At 38.2% G+C, this 21286-nt stretch overlaps 1 protein-coding gene across 2 annotated transcripts; it reads left to right on the top strand.

Annotated features, from left to right (window-relative positions):
* The first annotated feature begins 1730 nt into the window (after positions 1-1730).
* LOC135086503 (protein disulfide-isomerase A5) lies at positions 1731-20659 on the top strand. 2 transcript variants are annotated; one of them, XM_063981225.1, is made up of 13 exons: positions 1731-2005; positions 2144-2385; positions 2607-2814; positions 3109-3237; positions 3769-3869; positions 3960-4111; positions 4788-4918; positions 5230-5391; positions 5906-6047; positions 11672-11874; positions 12904-13081; positions 15514-15755; positions 19079-20659. In XM_063981225.1, the coding sequence occupies exons 1-13, from the start codon at positions 1982-1984 to the stop codon at positions 19082-19084; spliced, it is 1920 nt and encodes a 639-aa protein (XP_063837295.1). In that variant the 5' UTR covers positions 1731-1981; the 3' UTR covers positions 19085-20659. The 2 variants fall into 2 exon arrangements, with proteins under 2 accessions (XP_063837295.1, XP_063837294.1); XM_063981224.1 differs by having other exon boundaries at positions 1732-2005; positions 15514-20659.
* Positions 20660-21286: the final 627 nt, after the last annotated feature.

Raw genomic sequence — 21286 nt, 5'->3', positions numbered from 1 at the left:
CATCAGAATAAAGTAAGCTATCGATAAGTAATTTTTAAAAATAGAAATTGTGATAAATAACGCAAAAAATCCAAACGCTCATACGATTCAATGGAACGCAGAGACGCGATTGGGGTCTCCGCGGTGGTATATTTGGCGATTTATTCAAATAAAGTGTTCATAAGTGTTGTTACTTTGTTAGAGTCATATCTTCTTCCAAGTAAAATATAAAAATGTAGGTATAAGCATACTTATTATTATTCTGTGGTATAAGTATTAATTTATTTACTTCTAACAATAAGGTATAGCTGAGGCAGATACACTCTGCCTAGGCTACAAGACATTGTATGAAGATCATTTCGATGTACACGCAATAAATACCTGTTATTTAGTTTTTCTGAGTTAAACCTACGTACCTACCTATCTATTCGCCGTTCCCATGGGCGGGCCAGCTGCTGCAGGAAAGGACAGCTGCTCCCTCCTGGAAATCTATTTAATCTTAGCCTAGAAGCTGGGTATGACTCCCCCGCCCCCCTCCTCTCCCCAGGTCATAAGCTGGGCATGACTTCCCCCCCAGGCCCGAAACTGGGTATGACTTGACCCCTCCCCTTCCCCCCAGGCCAGAAGCTGGGTAAGGCTTGCCCCTCCCCCCAGGCCATAAGCATAAGCTGGATATGACACCCCCCCATGCCAGAAATGCCAGAAACTGGGTATGACTTGACCCCCCCCCCTCCCCCCAGGCCAGAAGCTGGGTAAGGCTAGCCCCTCCCCCCAGGCCAGAAGCTGGGTAAGGCTAGCCCCTCCCCCCAGCCCATAAGCATAAGCTGGGTATGACTCCCCTCGGCCAGAAGCTAGGTATTACATACCCCCCCCCCCGCCCCAGGCCAGAAACTGGGTATGACTTGACCCCCCCCCTCCCCCCAGGCCAGAAGCTGGGTAAGGGTAGCCCCTCCCCCCAGCCCATAGAAACTGGTTATGACTTGACCCCCCCCCCCCTCCCCCAGGCCAGAAGCTGGGTAAGGCTAGCCCCTTCCCCCAGTCCATAAGCATAAGCTAGGTATGACTCCCCCCCAGGCCAGAAACTGGGTATTAGCATCATAATTATGTATTATTATGTTCAATACAAACAATCATTAAGTTACATAGCGATACTTATTTTTCACAATTTTTATTTTTTTAAATTACTGGTTGATAGGTAACTTTATTTTGATGAATAAATGTTTTTTTTTTCCTTTATTCCATCATGCGATCAGTCAGAAGACTATGAACAGATTTGTTCTGTGATTATCGGCGATGAAAGCAGAATCCCCACTGGGACTCCGGGTACTCCAGGTACTTGCCTGGGCCATAACGGGGAGTTTGCCCGGGCCCATTCTTTGAAGGGCCGCTCTCGGTACATCTCTGATCAGCAAAGCTGACTGTGCACCTGTGCAGCGGCATGGAGCAGACCATATCTGTGGAGCAGACCGTTGACCGACTGTTATACCAGGGCCGCAGGGCCACGAATAAAAAACCTCAATTTGTAACGGTGTAAATCAGAGCCCCGATTACGGTAACTTTTAACGTTTCCAATCCAGACGCGCTTCATCGATTCTGCGATACGATTGGTCAAAACAGCTGACGTACGCTGTTGAACGACCAATCGTATCGCAGAATCGAGAAGCGTGTCTGGATTGGAGACGTTAAAAATTACCGTAATCGGGGCTCAGAGTGTTTGGGTGTGAGTACCGTGCGCGCCTCAACTCTTGCTGCGCGACCTATACCATGTTTGCGTATTGCATCCCTAATTAAATCTAGTTGTGCGACCTATAATGGCATACGCCTTTGCCTTTAACTGCAAATGAAAAAAGAAAACCAAAAAAAATGAATGACGTATGACGTTTACAGTTTACTTGGATTATTTGCAATAACTTCTTCAATTTTGTGGAATTTTATATCAAGTACTATTTAGGTATATGTATTAATGTAATAGTGAATAAGTAGCACATTATTTAAAGTAATCATGCGTCTCCATTTGTTTTGGGAGGTAAGTTGCCGGTGTTAACTGCGAATTAGTGAGGTTAACCGCTCTTTTTTCTTTATATGCCTTCTACCGTAGTTAATATTGTCTTATTATATTCAAGACAACCTTAATCCACAAGTTAATTTAACATTCACTTTACAGGTTTTACCTTTGTTACTAGTTTTAGTGCAAATACCAGTTCAAGCAAAAAAACAGAAATCAACTGTAATTGCTGATGTAAATGATATTAAAGACTTTAAAAAGTTGTTGAGAACTAAAACAAATGTTATGGTTCTGTATGTTAATGCTCCAAAATCATCACAGCAAGTGTTAGAGGTGTTCAAAGATACAGCAGACGCTATGAAAGGTCAAGCGACCCTAGTCATAATAGACTGTAGTTATGGGTAAGGCAGAAAACTATCTTTTGTTCCATGTACAATTACCCCCTTACTAATAAAAAGTTACACACTCGTTGAACAGTAGTTTAAAGTGACATTTCCATACTTATTGTCACTTTTAACAAGTGTTCAGTGAGTGATTATCTTTTATTAGTAAGGGGGTTATTATTTAACACCTTAATAACCAATTGTCATTACCTAGTTAACCTATCTTCTTAAAATTTTAGTGAATCGAAGAAACTTTGTAAGAAATTGAAAATACCTTCGGATAAGTCTTATTATATTAAACATTATAAGGATGGAGATTTTCACAAAGATTACGATAGGAGTGAAACAGTTAGCTCTATGTCAAATTTTCTACGGGACCCTACTGGTGATTTGCCGTGGGAAGAAGACCCGGAAGCGACAGACATATTTCATCTTCAAGATGGAGATGTGAGTTAATTTTATGGTCATGTCATTAATGATATGTATAATAAGAAATTAGTACTAAATGAGTTTACAATTATTTCATGTTTCTGCTACTGCTAGTTAATCAGTATGCTATGCTGTGTTTAATCAGCTTGGCGAATTGCATTGACAACCGGAACGTTATACAATTATTAGTTTTACGACATGTTTCTACTTACAAAGCATAGCGAGTGTAACGTGGATGAAAATATGCTTTATTACTCTTGGTATTCAATATTTAAGTATGTTTCTATATTGTGAATAATTCCTTTATTTCAGGCTTTGACCAAGTTTTTAAAAAAAGGTGCTGCGGCTTATAAAAAGTCCATGATCATGTTTTATGCTCCTTGGTGTGGTTATTGTAAAACATTAAAGCCTGAATACTTGTTAGCTGCTACGGACTTAAAGGTAAATTGATGACGGTGATATTATCTTGACATTCTAAATACCAGCTAAAGACCTGAGATGAGATCATTTCTTCAGTTAGTACTTGTATGAATTATGCTAAAGAAAAATCATTCACAAACACATCATCCCAAACTGAAGTTTATTACAATTCCTCTATAATATTTTATAGTTGCTCATCAAGCCTGACAAGATGGCAACCTAAATAAAGAAAATAGAGTACAAATAAAATCTTGCTCATTTCGTCCTTTCAGAAAGAATAATAAATTCTATTGAAATAAAACAAGCCAAGCTTTATCTTAAATTATGTTGGCTACTGTTTTGTATTTGAATGAGATAAAAATATTCACTAGATAAAATACGTGTTTCTAAAATCAACTTTATTTATGGAGAAATAGGATTCACAATGTTGTGAACAATATTAAAATGATGCTTTGGTTTTGTTTAGTTCTTGTACGTATAAATTATTTAGTTGGACTGTGTTAATGTATTTATTGTATAAAATATACTTATCTTCCATGTTATACATTTTAGGGAGAGGCATTACTGGCAGCTATAGATGTGGCCAAGCCGGGGAATTCTAAAATAAGGCAATTGTATAATATTACCGGCTTCCCGACATTGTTGTATTACGAGTAAGTTATATTTTTTGCTATGACAAAATACCATTACATGTTTAAAATTACTATTGTATTTTATTACTAATACATAAATGTTAATTATAGAAAAGGCCAATTGCGATTCCCGTATAATGGAGAAAATAAGAGGCAGGCTATTGTAGATTTTATACGAGATCCTACTACGCAACTGCAACAAAAGAAAAAAGAAGTGGCCGATGAGAGCTGGTCGGAAAATAGTGACGTTATACACTTATCAGGTGAGTGCATTGGCGTACAATAGGGTTCTTTTTCAAGGGGGGCCTAGCCCCTGATATGTGAAGGTGAGTTAGTACTATCAGGCCTGTTCATCTCCGCGTGTTTACATCGAAAACAAAACACGCACGATGGCCCACCTACGGGATACTATTCGACAAGGCCTCACATACGAGCGAACATTGACTCACGCACGCGTATTCTTGTGTATGGTGGAAGAAAATAAAGAAAATGGTGTACTAAATACTGTGCAGTATTTAACTGCCTAAATAATAATAAAAACACAGAATGTACTTTTTTTTTTTAATAAAGAAAATGGTGTACTAAATACTGTGCAGTATTTAACTGCCTAAATAATAATAAAAACACAGAATGTACTTTTACTCTAAATGTTGCTGCATTTATTATTATTTTATAAACTATTCAACCTTTTCAAATCTTTTGATCATTGTTTCTTCTGTCATGAAAAATGGCAAAGATCTTGTTTGTCAGTTCGACATTGGCAAATACACAACGTGTCACCAAATTATTTTATGCATGGACAAAAACCGATAGATTTAATGATTAAAGATAACTAATTATGTATTTGGTTCGATTGCTACGCTCACATTTGTGTAGAGGTAACTAAATGATATTATTATTTTACCATAGTTCTTTATGACAAAATGTAAATGTTTTCAGGGGAGAATTTTGATAGCATACTGGGGAAGGCTGAAAACGCCTTGGTGGTGTTCTATGCTCCCTGGTGTGGTCACTGCAAGAAGATTAAACCTGAGTTTGAAAAGGCTGCCACAAGAGTAAAGACTGAGAAGGTAAACTTAATGATTAATATTTATTGCATTTTAATTTTGACTCGCCTCAGCATCCTAAGTACAGTACTACACAGTGTACAATATTTGTTCTACAATACAATATTTTGTGATTTGTTCAATTTTGTGTAGGTATAATGAAATATTTGTTTTGTTTCCTTATTTTTCCTTATTATATTTGCTAACAGTATAGTCGCGTTCCTTCACACCGTAGAAAATCTCGTCATTGTTTGATAAACGTGACAATTACAAAACCTTTATGATTATTGTTTGCATGATATATTTAATTACATAATAATGTGTTTAATTTTTAGATAAACGGTATACTAGCAGCAGTTGATGCAACAAAGCACGCAGATTTAGCCTCGCGTTTTGGTGTTAGAGGCTATCCTACTTTGAAATACTTTAGCAAGGGTGAATACAAGTTTGACGCTGGCCATGCCAGACAGGAAGAGCAGATTATTAGTTTTATTAAGGTAAGGTATTCTTCATACCATGACTCTTGACATAAAAGTATAAAAACCTTACAAATGCTTGAAGTTTTATTTTATTTCTATTGGTTTTATTAATCAGCTCTGTCCTACTCTTGACGTTGTTGATAAAATATATTTTTTTGATTATATGAAAAATGTAAAGCACACATTATATTGATTAGGGATTATCTTCCACTGATTTAAATTTTAGACATCAGTGAAGTACTTTGCTAATCAGTGCATTTTATTTATTTCTCTTACCTTATCTTTGCATTAAAGATGCATTTAATTAGTGGTGTATTTGTCAATAAAATAAAATAATTAAGATTAAAAAACCAAAATTTTAGCATATTCTTTTTTTACTTTTTGTGTTCAGCAGTGTCAGTATCAGTAACATAGTTAGCTCTGTAAATATGGCAAGAATGCAAAGTGACACCGTGTATTATCTCAAACTTTACAATTCAACTTCTATTTTCTACCTTATGCTGATACTATAAAACTCAATTTCCTCGGACAGGACCCGCAAGAGCCGCCGCCCCCGCCGCCGCCGGAGAAGCCCTGGGCCGAGGAAGAGTCGCCCGTGCGCCACCTCCACGCCAAGACCTTCAAGAACACCCTGCGAAAGATCAAGCACGGCCTCATTATGTTCTATGCACCATGTAAGTTCGTTTTTTTATTCAATACTTTGGTCCTTTCCAGGGTGCTTATGCAGTTATTCACTTCCCAAATTTAGCTTGCCCTGCCACTACTTCGGGACAACATATGGGTGCTTATTGTGCTGGTGCTTAGAAGAGTTATCTTTGTAAGATATTATCTACTGATATTCGCTATTTTCTCGTCTTAAATACAGTAGTAGTGTCTCAAGACTTAAGTCTTCTTCCCGTGTGTGTGTAGCCAGTGATTCGTGGTCCCATACTATGAACCTGTTGAACGCACAAGAACACTGCAAGGAGTATTCTATGCTCGAATATTCCCTATGTGATCGAATCAACAATAAGGAGATCCGCAGGAGAAACAAATTAACCGACATAACCCGAACTTAAGTGATATTGGGCGGTGCATATAGCTGACGGCCGTCAGGGAATCCCTCCACCTGTCCATGACCATTCCATCCTTACGGTTATATCTGTGTGCTTAGTGCGAGTTTTCATCAAACGTCATCGCTAGCAACTGCGTAAAAAAATGACATGAAACGTATGTCAGTTTGTACAGCGTCTCTAGCGGATATTTTCAAGAATAGACATGTTGACACCACAGTCTTTTTCTTCTTCTTTTTTGATGATGTTGGCAATACACGACGAGGTCGACTTGATTTGTGCCATTTTCAAGTATATGTGATACGATTTACAAAGATCAAGTAATGATTTAATGAAGGATGATACACTCGGGCTGTCGCACGTCAGCTCCATATAAGCCAGTCCTGGGTTTCGAAAGTTTTAAGACGCTTTCGGGAGACTGGTGGCTTTATCCCGAGACCAAGTTCTGAACAGCGCCGGTGCACATCGCAGAGGGATGACCGTTTTTTCATGTCAACCTCTCTATAAAATCGTCATTTGACTGGTATCGACGTCCAGCAGGGCTAAGATGCGCGCCGTGATAAACTGCTATCGCGGCGTTATATCGATTTTGACGTCACTATATCGTTTTATCTACCGGCGCTAACATGGCACCCCGAAAATTATCATGTCATCTGTCAAAATGTGATAGTGATAGATTTGTTTTTTTTTTGTGATAAACCTGGCAAGCCCTAACATGAAGCGCTAACTATATCATATTTTGACATCACGATAGGATAGGATGTGGTGTTTTTATCGTCCTCGATCCTTGCCCACGATAGCAAGACGATAGGAGATTAACTTTTTTGCAAGCTACTTTAACTCTATTTATTTATCATTTACAATGGTAAATGACATTTTACGATTAATTTGAGGCTAGAAAAATTCAAAGAAAGGAATCTAGCACCTTTGTGATACTTTTACTTCTAGGTGGAGATTGAGTTTTAGTTCAAGAGTTTATCAGAAGCAGCATTTTGTAATTATTGCAATGGATGTGAGGCGAATCTTGCGACAGTTTATAATCATTAACTGCAAAATCTAAGTGCTCCCACAGTCCCACCCACATTTAATTATTACATTACCTACCTTGTAAAATAACCATTACTTACTTACCTACTTAGGTAGGCAGTCAACAACAGTACATCAGACAAATATTAAGTTGCAAATGACGTGAGATACCCCATAGTGTTTAGCTTGATTTAAGTACCTACTGTCTGTCATCTGTACATAATCTTGTAAAAATTATTGAAAATGGGGCGGAATGTGGTGACCGAGCTTCTTATGTCTACATTATTTTCAAACAGTGGCAAGGTCATTGTCAGAAATTAGCATTGGGTGGGATATGTAATCAATAAAAAATTGCTATAATAACAATGAGAATAAATGAATTTTACTAATTTTATAACTTGACGGTGATACCATACATACATTCCACATTACTATAAATCTAATTCCTCCGTTTGGACTTTTTTAAGGGCTTTAATGTGACAGGATGATAATCTTGTACAATTTATTCCATTATAATAAATTCATTCATCATCATCTCAGCCATAGGACGTCCACTGCTGTAATGCTTTCCATGTTGCCCGATGGGGCAGCAAGGTTCTGGAGTGGAGGCCGGGTACTGGAATACGCAGCGTGGCACGTCCACCCACAAGGTGGACCGACAACATCACGCAGGCCGCTACCAACCAGGCAATAAATTCATTATTGCAGTGTAATTTCAAAATAATTCAACCATTATTTACAAAATCTTTATTTGGAAAACTTTTGTTTTACAATAGCTATTGATAATTACAAACACTAACAGAATTCCATGAATTGGTTAGCCTAGCCAGTATCCTTGAAGTTTTTTGCTGATTGTTATTGTGAATTTTCATGACAGTGAGCGAGACTTGCTTATGTCTGCTTTAGAATGAAATAATCACTCATAATCCCACACTTCTTCATCCACTGTCTAAAAAAAAAAAGAATATTATTTAAACACAATTATATTATTACAATTACATAAACAGTTCATAAATAGAAACATTTACTTAATCCTATTTGTATTTAAGTTTACATACAAAATGTTGATCATCAATATTATTACACAGTGAAAGAACTATGTGAAATAAATATAGGAAGGAAGGTGAAAGCTTATTTGTAGGAATAAAGATATTTTTCCTTTTATCAGGTGTTATTACTTATGAAAATCAAGATGTGCGGAGTATAGCTAATATTTTAGACTTTAGGTACTTACTTTGCTACTTATGAGTGTAACTTTATTTCTCAAATCTCAATAAACTTTCTGACTGCTTCATGTACGTTGAATAATTAGGCTGTAAACCTCGCATTATGGGATAGGTAGTGGAGTTCGGACTTCGGTTATTCTGTTAATTTTGAAGACTTCATTCTTTAATACTATCGGTATGATTAGGAATTCTTCATTGTTTTTCTTTAACTTGGTTATCTCTTCGTTTGATATTTTCCGTACTTTAGAAATATTAAAAATAAGACTGGAAACATAAAAATACAATTTTAAAAACACAAATACAATCAAGCAGTCATGTAATGTCAACAAATTGGACATAACTTTTTTTTAATGACGTTCTCACTGCTTTAAGATATGTGTTTTAGCCGAATTAATAGCAGAAATGAACGAGATTGAACGAATGAGCTAAAATATTTCAAGGTTGGCCAACATAATAACGCAAATTTTTCTTAATATGGCAACAATTGGGTTATCACGCGATAGCGGTCGATAGACTTTTCTATCGATGGTGCCATGTTAGGGAAAATGATAAAATTATCTACGTGATCGAAAATTGTCTTATCATATCATGTCATTGTCGATGCGCGCATCTTAGGCCTACAGCAAGAGCTCAGAAATGTTCGTAGGATAGCTGTTAGCAAGTGGACAGTTCGTCTAAGATATAAGCAATAGAATTTGACTCCAAAAAGGCCTGCCACGGGCTCGAAACTGACGGCAGGTCACCGATAAGCACGCTTTCAATTTGCTCGTACACATCTCGATGATAAGTCGAGCAAGCCACCCCTATAAGCCACTGTTTCAGCGAACCAGCACTGCACAAATCTCTCCCCAGGCCGCCTATAGACCCGACCTCTTCGACTGCTGCACTGCAAACACAGTCTGCATTCATCGGAGAACAAAACTCGCCTCCATTACTCGCCTTCCCATCAAAATAAGTGCGAGCTAATTGAAAGCGTGCTAGTCGGTGAATTGCCGTCAGTTTCGAGCCTGTGGCAGACCTTTTTGGAGTCAAATTCTATTGCTCATATCTTAGACGAACTGTCCACTCGCTAACAGCTATCCTACGAACATTTCTGAGCTCTTGCTGGACGTCGATATCAGTCAAATAACGATTTCATAGAGAGTTTGACATGAAAAAACGGTCATCCCTCTGTTACGTGCACCGGCGCTGTTCAGAACTTGGTCTCAGGATAAAGCCACCAGTCTCCTGAAAGCGTCTTAAAACTTTAGAAAACCCAGGACTGGCTTATGTGGAGCTGACGTGCGATAGCCCGCTGGCTGAGCCCTTCTTGCAATAGTGCAACGATTTGTGCTGCTTCTGAAGGTGTAGAATCCCAGGTAAAGTGTCAAAAGAAGCGTAGATGTGTAAGGATCAACGTGTGAAAGCAAAAATCCGAAAACACGTGCTTTTATACGGGGTAAATAGGCCGCAACTCGCGACGTATCAAACAGTTGATACATGTCTTTTTCCTTACTTCTTTACATCAGCCGGGATATCTTTTTAAATACTGGTGTGATTTAAATGAATTTGGTATCAATTTAAATTTAAAAGTTTAATCTTTAAAATGGTGCCACTTTTTTTGTTACTAACAAATTCGTTAGTTCACTAGATCGCGTGGAAACAACTTCATGTAAGTGATTCCATACTTTTGCTCGCAAGTGTAGATGATACCCCTTCCCACCCTTTGGGTCTCAGTAAAGTGGTGGTGCTTTACTGAGACCTCCTATGGACAACTTGAGAGAACCAGAAGAATCACGATGCACTGTTTTGCTTCACTTGCCCACACTCATGCACGTTCACGAACACTCAATGGTTAATAATCCACCATTATTACACATTAAATAGTCGCCCAAACACGAATTTGAGAAAATAAAACAAAACCGCTAACATGACGCTTCAGATTCCCGCCAAGAAGTCTCGACACCACAGTCAATTGACGTACTTTTTAAAACTGTCAAAACGAAACTCTCCCATAGATTTTGTATGGCACTACAAGCAAGTGACGTAACTATTTTGTCAACCCAATTAAACTACTTTTTTCAATTACAATTCGAACAAAAATCGAAATTTACAGGTAATTAAATAAATTAGGTTTTTAAGACCAGAATGAAGAGTCTTTTTAAAACAGTTGTGGTTTCGAATTATGGGGTATGGTGTCAAACTGTCTATTATTGACGCACTCGCTAGCGACGACGCGACGTTCAATGCATACTCGCACTAAGCTGGTTCTGGCTGAATCGCGGGAGGAGTGCACGGAACTGCGTCTGCCTTGGCTCGCCACACTTCTTCACTCTACAAATTATTTACTCTTCGTCCATGTCCATGCGCGTGCGACTTTCCCCCTTCCAGAGCAGAAAAGCTCTCGAGTGATGATCTCCAACCTAAAACTTCTTGTTGATGGTATCCCATTCGGTGACCTGATCTAGTGAAGGTCGCGGGAAAGACCTGGATGCAGGCAGCGCAGATCGGTTATGGAAATCATTGGAGGATTTTGTGCAGCTGTTATGGATACGGTTACGGATATAGGAATAATATTATACCGGTTTCGGTTACGGTTGCGGATATTTTTTTATTTCGGATATCCGAAAGTTTCGGTTACGGTTATGGATATCTGTGCTTTAGAATGCAATTTGCAATAGTTGTCCAACACGGTTTATTCATGGCCGCATTGGCCGCACACTTTACATCGAATAAAGAGTAATAAAAAAAATTGATACTTCCTAGATGGCATTATAAAGGTAAATCAGGCTGTTATGTCTTTACATATTTTATAATGATATACAAAAAACAATTTAAACTGCCTACATCCGAAACTATCCGAAACTTTTGAATCGGTTACGGTTACGGTTTCGGATATTTTTTTATTTCGGATATCCGAAAGTTTCGGTTACGGTTACGGATATCCATGACATCCCTGCTGTGAGCGTCCTTTGGCGGAGACATTGCTACCTTCTAATTTCTAACATCTTGTAGGGTGCGGCCACTGCAAGAGCACGAAGCCGGAGTTCGTGAAGGCAGCCGAGAAGTTCGCTGACGAGCTGATGGTGATATTCGGGGCTGTAGACTGCACCACGGAGCAGACGCTGTGCGCTTCCCACGACGTGCGCGGCTATCCCACCATCAAGTACTTCCGATACTTCGACAAGGATGTCACGGACTACTCAGGAGGACGCAAGGTAATGTCATAGTGATTATTCCTTCGAAAAGAGCAACAACCACGAGATGTCAAACGAAACCAATCCTGCGTGACTCTGGTGTGTCAATGTCAGGATTATTTCACTGTTTTCGCTACTTCAAATACTTTCGCTACTTCGACAAGTAGGTACGAACTGGTGGACGTAAAGTAATATACATATCAACATACCGAGCTGAATTCAGCGGGCATAAGACATAAGCGATGAAACCTGGCATCGGGCGTCTTAGCAATTTTACCGTTAATTACCTTTGTAAATCACCAATATGAAATACATGTCCTTTATCTCAGATTTTTAACAATCTTCGTTCCATTGTTACGCATATTCGTTTAATTATCTAAATTATTTACTATGATAGCTGCTAAATATCCGAACATTGCTTAGAAAATTGTTTAGGTATAAATATCATATTACCTTGACCTCGCTTAGACGAATAACATGTATGACGTCATACACGTTCAATTTAGACACGGCTGTATTCTCTAAATGACGGAAACGATAATATGAAAACCATTTTGATTTTAATACCGAAAACAAGCAAGTAAATCCTTTAGCAATGCAAAAAATAGGTCGGTTTTTAACACGCTTTTATTAGGTCGTTGTGTATGTAACTAGCTATGTAATGGAATCTAAGAATCTCTAAACTAAGAGGGTAGTTTTTAGTTTTTTAAACTATTAATACTTATTAAGCTGTTATAAAGGAACCATTTTTAATTAATCTGTTAATAATGTCATAATTCGTATGATTTCAAATAATAATAATACGTTAATATAACAAGTTGTATCTTATGTTGATTTTAATTTATTGGGAGATAAATAAGGGTTCCTTGCCAGGACTACGAAACCCTAAAAAACTGGATACAGCGCTACTTTTTCAGTGTTGTATGAGTTTCCGATTGAATGAAACGTTCAGAGTTGTGGTTTAGATCCATACATTGTTTCATGTTGGTTCCTAACTACGACTATAACTTGTTTTATGAGCCTTAAATTAATTAACATTATTGTTTCCAGGAGGCGGATTTCGTGTCATTCATCCACAGTCAGATGGAGAACTTCCAGACGTTGCAGAAAGCGCCGAAGACCACGCAGGAGGCTGGCTTCGGGGTCAACGTGGTGCTCTCTTCAGACGAGGACTTCGAGTCTCTCATATCCTCGCCATCACCCACCTTCGTCATGTTTTATGCGTCATGTGAGTGTCATATCTGTCTTTATTAGAATTTGTCAACATGTTGTAATAATTCCTCCATTAGCTGGTAAATTATAGAGGGTCGTGCTCCTGTAGCGGAGACTAAATGACCTGATGATGATGATGACATCACATTGATGTGTGATAATTTCCGAGGTCTGCTTTAGACCTTTATAGGTGATTAAAACAATATTTCGCGCTCACTTTACGATTACATCTACTACGTGTTATATGTTTTTGCTTAAGATGGTTTTGAAGCTGACTTACTTGACTTGACTTATGGTCCTATGTCCCCTAGATGGGGCAGAGGGCGTCCACAACAGTCCTCCATCTCGTTCGGTCTTGAGCTTCTCGCTTGATCTCGCTCCAGGTCTTGCCGATCTTCTTCGCCTCGTCCGCTACAGTGCGCCGCCAAGTTTGCCTGGGTCGACCACGTTTGCGTTTTCCTTGGGGATTCCAATCCAGAGCCTGCTTAGGGATGTGATCGGGGTCCCTTCGGAGAGTGTGGCCAATCCAGTTCCACTTGCGGCGCTTGATCTGCTGGTCGATCGGAATTTCGTGGCAGCGTTCCAATAGCTCGACGTTGGAGATTTTCTCGGGCCAGTATATGCCGAGAATTCGGCGAAGGCAGCGGTTGATGAAGACCTGCAGCTGGTGCGAGATAACCTTGGTGACTTTCCACGTTTCACACCCATAGAGCAGAACGGATTTAACGTTGGACCCGAATATTTTGATCTTGACCCTTCGGGTCAATTTCCGTGACTGCCATATGGGGCGAAGTTGTGCGAAGGTAGCTCTGGCCTTGGCAATGCGCGAAGTGATGTCCTCTTCGGTACCTCCAGTTTCTGACACGACGCTCCCGAGGTAGGTGAAATTGTGGACTTGTGCCACATCCTCTGCACCAATCCGTAATGGCGTGCAATTTCTCACTCCAGATCGCATCTCTTGGGTCTTCCGGCAGTTAATTTTGAGCCCTGTGATACCCGCTTCTCGATGTAGGTCATCAAGTTTGGACTGCATATCGTGATGCGTGTGGCTCAGCAAACAGAGGTCATCGGCATAATCTAAGTCTTCTAAAACTCCGATTATACCCCACTCTATTCCACGCCGTTGGTCTTGATATGCGCGATTCATGACTCCATCCAAGACAACCAGAAAGAGAAGGGGCGAAAGCAGGCAGCCTTGCCGGACGCCCGCATGCACCTCGATGTCTTCGGAGATGAGGCCGTCGTGAGTCACCGTACAAGAATATTTCCTGTAGATGGCCTTCAGTAGGTCGATGATTTTCGGCGGGACACCAATGTCAGCGAGTCGCGACCATATACTTGCCCACTTCAGCGTATCAAAGGCTTTTTCAAAGTCTACAAAGGTTAGGTAGACTTCCCTTTGCCATTCTGATGCCTGCTCCAAAATGATACGCAAAGTATTGATCTGGTCGGTGCACAAGCGGTTCGGGCGGAAGCCAGCCTGTTCCCTACGCAAAAGAGGTTCAACGGCCCCCGATAACCTATCCAAGATAATTTTGCAGAAAACCTTTGACGGTATCGAGAGCAAAGTGATACCTCTCCAATTGCTACACTGGCTTAGATCCCCTTTCTTTGGCACAGTAATTAAAAGCCCCTTATTCCAGTCGTCTGGGAGTTCCTCTTCCATCCAGATGTTTTCGATGAGAGGCATTTCTGCGGTGATAAGGTCGAGTCCTGGGGCCTTGCCAATCTTGAGGGATAGGATAGCTTTGGCCACTTCGTCGTGTGATGGTGGTTCCACATTGATGTCGAGCAGCCTAGGTGGAGTAGAAGTGTGCTGCGGTGGCTCAGGCGTGGTGGTGGCTGTAGTCAAGGTAAGGCGGAAGACCTCCTGAAAGTGTTCACGCCATCGTTGCCCTTCAGACGACAATAAGCTCTCCATCACTTGACTTAAGAGGCTTCTTCTTTGGTCTGCTACTTCCTGCCAAGGTTTTCGTCGCTTTGTACAGCTCTCTCAGATTGCCAGTGTTAGCAGCGAGTTGGGCCTTGTCAGCAACCCCGTCAGCCCACAGCCTTTTGTCTTTCCGCGTGCTGCGGTAGATTTTCCTGCGCATCTGACGGTACTGCTGTCTGAGGGTGGCTATAAGTTGCACGTCGGTGGTTTGTAGCAACTTTAGGTGGAGCTCTCTACGGTCGCTGATCAGCTGCCATGTGGATTGTGACATCCAGTCCTCGCGCGTGTGCGTGTTGTGACCCAAGACGGAAAAGCTGGTCTCTGTGTAGGCCACTTTGATATGGTTCCACTTTTCGTCTATTGAGCAAGATGGTTTTGAAGCTGGCTATTTCGAAAATATTTTTTATTAAGGTATTCGATTTGAAAATAATCAGTGAAACAGCCTAGCGTACGGTCTTATTGGAACATACGCGGGATGTTTAAAAGTTAGGTACTTATTCGAGGCCCCATTTCAGGGTGCGGCCACTGTGTGACTGCGAAGCCTGCGTTCAGTCGCCTAGCGACGACGTTCAAGAATGAGAAGTCACCTGTCAAAGTCATCGCTGTGGACGCCTCTGAGAACCCCAAAGTGGCCGACTTGGCCGGCATCGAGACTCTCCCCACGTTCAAAATCTTCGCCGATGGAAAACACGTGGCAGACTACACCGGCGACCGATCCACCGAAGACATGATCGCTTTCTGCAAGAGCCACGTCAAGGTCAAAGACGAATTGTGATCTTTAGCTCACTTTGTGTATGCCACACTATTATTATATCATACCATTAACTACATGTACCACAGTGTTATTTTTGTTGTCGCAATACTTATTTATATAATAATGCATATTATTGGAACATAATCATGTAATTCTAATAATCGTATACGTAATTTTATTATACATCTTAAATGCATTTCAGTTGGTTTAGGTCTTGTTGAGTTTGCAGTTTGCCATGTTTTGAATCTCTATTTTGCCTGATCGTTCACTTTCAGTATCAAGTATTTCGTTAAGTAATCATACCTGCGATGCATTTACTATTGTAATTGTATAGAATGTAATGTAAACTATTAATCAATGATTAGAACTTATAAATTAGATGTATCCTATAGTTACTTTTAATTCAAGATAATTAATATTAACAAACATCTTAATAATCATCCGAGGTGGGGCCTTCTATAGAAGTATGCTCTCATATCGTATAGCAAAGCTTTTAGATTACAGACTAGGCAGACACGAACGATATAAACGCGAAGGATGTTTGTTATCGTGGTTTCATTTTAACTACTCCCTGCAAATATTATCACCATATGTTTGCCTGCAATTTTTTTAACTTTGTTAATATTTATAATCTCGAATTAAAATTGTGACTAATATTTATTTTTGTAAAATGGTTAATTGTAATGTATTTCATCATAAGCAATATGTTTTGTAATATTTACATACTTGTAGAGAATCGTTTCCCAAACAACTTTTACGTAGTTTTGTTGAGATTATGTATTTATTTATATTGATGTAGCTAAATATTTGGCAATACTCACACCGGCGTTGTGACGTAATGATAACTTTTATAGATCTATGAATTCATATATTTTTGTACATGTGTTATTTATGAATGTAACAATAATTTCTCTTCGTTATAAGTACTTTAATGTGCAATTCGTAGTACTTCCTTTGAGACTTGCTCTTCCCATAAAATTACTATTGAACTGAATAGTGTAGTTGGTAGTACAGGCGACTGCACATCAGACTACATAATACTTTGTTGAAAAATTGCACTTATTACAAGTATACAGGGTGACAGGTAAAGCGATACATTCCTTGAAAGGGGTTAAAGTAGAGCTTATTTGCAGTCATTTAAGTCATATGACACCATGTCCGAAACTTGTTCATTTCCAAGTTATTCAAGATTTAAGTATTTTTTAAAAATCTCCAGTTTTTATGTTAAAATGTACCCTTGTAATGAAGAATACGGAATAATGTTAACTTTTTTGTTGTATTCGTATAGCTAAATAATAAGATTGACATTTTAAATTAAAATTTGCAAGAAAGAATCGTCATTACTCAAGTAAAAGCTAAAAAACCATGTATTATTTTGTAAAAAAAATATGTTTTAGGTAATTAAACGAAGAATTTCCAAGAAAAAATGTATGGAATGTTGTGTACAAATTACAGAATTTAGTTCCTTGATTCATTAGCTATTCAAAAAGGTACAGGTGTTTAACAAACACTACATAATTCTTTTTTTATTTGAATTTAAACGTCTAGTAAGATACTTTCATAAAAAAATAAATAAATAAAATAGTCACACTAACAACTGTTCTTGGGTCTCAATAAATGAAAAACTTAGTATTTTAATAATAATTATATCACCTAATTTTATCTAGGTACATTATTTTAAGTCCTGCTCAAACTGTGAGCCCCGTCTTCGCTGAATATCTTGTGCGGCCCTCTGAATGCGCTCAGCAGTTTGACAACAAGAGTCACAAAAACAAAAGTGAGAAACAGACTACGAGCTTGTATTAGAAGACGGGGCTCACAGTTTGAGCAGGACTTAAAATAATGTACCTAGATAAAATTAGGTGATATAATTATTATTAAAATACTAAGTTTTTCATTTATTGAGACCCAAGAACAGTTGTTAGTGTGACTTTTTTATTTATTTATTTTTTTATGAAAGTATCTTACTAGACGTTTAAATTCAAATAAAAAAAGAATTATGTAGTGTTTGTTAAACACCTGTACCTTTTTGAATAGCTAAGGAATCAAGGAACTAAATTCTGTAATTTGTACACAACATTCCATACATTTTTTCTTGGAAATTCTTCGTTTAATTACCTAAAACATATTTTTTTTACAAAATAATACATGGTTTTTTAGCTTTTACTTGAGTAATGACGATTCTTTCTTGCAAATTTTAATTTAAAATGTCAATCTTATTATTTAGCTATACGAATACAACAAAAAAGTTAACATTATTCCGTATTCTTCATTACAAGGGTACATTTTAACATAAAAAATGGAGATTTTTTAAAAAATACTTAAATCTTGAATAACTTGGAAATGAACAAGTTTCAGACATGGTGTCATATGACTTAAATGACTGCAAATAAGCTCTACTTTAACCCCTTTCAAGGAATGTATCGCTTTACCTGTCACCCTGTATTTAAGATGCCATAGTGTTGAGTTTAAGTGCCGTTGTCTGTACATTATTTTTCTTCGCAATGAAAGTAACTCTTAACTTGATGACCAGTTAAAAGTATAGAAAATCCTACGTCGGAAATCGAGGCTTGAACCGACTTTGCTAGTGTCAATTAACTATAAATAATTATAATGGACTAATGTCGGGAGGACAAAAAGTTAAATCTAATTAGAAATCATAAACAATAATATTAATAACCAGCCAATTAATATAATGGAAAAAATGTAAAAGGAACGATAAATAACTTTGGCTCTACTCTTCGCTGCTGTTATAAAGGTACAAAGATCATCAGATTATAAATGTTTGTTGCATTATCGCACCTACGACATAGAAGCCAGTGGTTAGCTTGGTGTGCTGTCGGGTGTAAGTACTATAAAAGTGGGGTCAGAGCTTATTTGTGTACTTTTTATCACAATTAAACATTGGGTATTTTAGTTATAGTGGACTACCAATAAATTACAATAATTAGCATTTATAATTCAGTGGATAAGTAACACACTAATCTCTCTCTGTCTCTCTTTGACAAGTGTATTAAACCCTAACACCACGGTACGATATTTCCGAACGCGACGTTCAGTTTTTATTATAAATAGTTTTTGAATACCTACTACATACATTTAAGTATATAATAATAAACAATAACATGAAATCAGTGTATTATGTATCAGTGTCTAATGATAAATTTGCCAAAATAGTATATTTATTATCTTATATGTATTTATAATAGTACAGTACACTACAGTAGTGCTTATCATATTAATTTATCAGCAATGTTATCGTCCGAAAATAAGTAGAAATAATAATCATGCAGGCAATTTGTACTTACTTATAGTCTTGTTTCCAGACCTAATCGAGGTCGGGTTGAAACTGAATGCGATGGCCCTGGTGGATGAAGATACATAAGTTTTTATATCAGGTGTAACCGAGAAGCAAGAATAGTAAGTTAAACTGCTACATTGAGTTTTTTAGGTGTTTTAGTGATAGGACAGTTATTAAATTATATTCCATTGCCACCTACTTGCAATAACTATTGAGTTTTCTAGTTGTTTTTGTGATTAGGACAATTATTGTTATATGATATTCCTTTTATCACCATGCAAATGGGCTTCCAATACTTAGAATTACAACCGAGGCTGATATAATGAGGGGACCACTCTCGACAGTCATAAGCGGTAGGCTGCTTCAAGTTTGAAGCATATAAAAGTTGATTTACACGTATTAAGTAGTTAAGTATTTAACTAAGTTTTAACTTAATTTTAAGTGATGAAATTGCATCGTTACTAAATTTTAACTTAATTCCAAACGTCAAGCTCTTGTTTACTATGAAACTGCTTGTCAAAACTTGTCAAGTGACAAGCCACGCCCACCAACTTGACAGAAAAATTAAGTAAAAATTTAGTTATCTACTTATCTACCTAACAGGTGTAAATCGGCCTTAAGTGACGATGGGCTCTTATTCTAAAAGATACTCGAAATTATGATCAAGCATAGATTCATGCCTGTCACGTGTTATTATAATATTCGGACCAACACAGAACACAGTTGAAGTGTCGTTTTATAATCCGTAAGGCCCGTGCCTATGGGCTATATTTCACTGGGACACCATGGCGGCGCAACCAGTCGCCGGCTACCAACAAAATGTATGCAGCTTTGCGCAACCAAACGGACACCAGGTGAGTAACTCTCTATAGAGCTGTATACATTTTGTTGGTAGCCGCCAGTCGCCATGGTGTCCCGGTGAAATAAAGCCCTAAGACTTGGCGTTCAAGTGTATGCGCATTACATATTAGACTCGCGAGCAAAAGTATGGAATCACCATACTAGACAACCTACAGATTGCCGATAGTTGGGTCAATTTCCAATTTGTATGAAGAATCGGCCGATACAAAATCTGGGTAATGTTGCGCACCATAGAGATCAGTGGCGGCGTAGCATGGGTTTTCACCCGGGGCGATTCCCCCGTCCATTAAAGTTGGCACCCCAGAATGGTCTGGTGCCCCCCTGGTGAAGATGAAAGATGTTAGTACAAAATGATGATTATAGTTTTGCTCGTAAGCATAGTAGAAAAAATAGTTTTGTCAATAATTTAAGAGTGGTCCTCGAGTGTGGACTGTCATACATGCTAAATCCCTCAAGCAGCCGATTCTATTGGTTTTGAAACTTACTTTCCTTGTTATTTAATTTTTTCGAGTAGTCAAAAGTTTGAAAATACTTTTTTGAACTTTTACTGCCTAAAAAAACTTTCCAATACGGTAATAGAGGTTACATGTTCCTCAGAATTATTTTTAAACTTTGGTAATTAAAATTTTTATAATATTTTAACATTTCAAGTTGTACTAATGTATGTTCCTTGGTGTAGTGTAAGCTGTTACTTACATTGGAAATGTTTCTGATCTGTCTAATAAATTTATTTTAATTGATAAAACTTGTTTTCATTCGACACACTTCAAATATATTATAATGTTATCTTCAAAAAGTTGTATTTCCTACCATTTCTTTGAAGTTCAATTTCCGATTGATCACTTCTTTAAAATTACTTAATGCTTTTCCAGAATACTTCATTTCCTATAAATACAGGGCGTCTTGTTATGAGTGAACATCCTTAGTATTTTATAATATTCGTTTTTTTAGCTGCACTATACTCATAACTGTTGTTTACATGACGATTAAATTATGGTTTCACGGTTTTCTTTTAATTTGTTCTAAAGATAAATCATTTATTTACATCCATAGGTTTTTAAAATTTTTATAAGTCCCTACCTTGTTGCTTTATCTCGGGGGCTCTTGTAGTATGTAGGTAACATTACCAGTCACACAACAGAATAATAATGTCACACCTCTATGCAGTCCTCTGTGGTTGAGGATTCCGGGTGAAGCTCGCTTCCACCTTCGGCCTGATCGTCACTTACCATCAGGTGAGATACAGGCCAAGAGTTTCCTCGTTGTGGATAAAAAAAAATTAACGTCATACGCTAAAACATTGGACATTGGCAGTGTTGAGGGATGTGTTCGTACTTCGTATAGCCAGACTTAGACTAGGCGGACCACCGAT

This window comes from Ostrinia nubilalis, chromosome Z, assembly GCF_963855985.1.
Source record: "Ostrinia nubilalis chromosome Z, ilOstNubi1.1, whole genome shotgun sequence".
NCBI lineage: Eukaryota > Metazoa > Arthropoda > Insecta > Lepidoptera > Crambidae > Ostrinia > Ostrinia nubilalis.
Note: the sequence above shows the minus strand (reverse complement) of the source record. Positions and strands in the feature narration are given on the sequence as shown.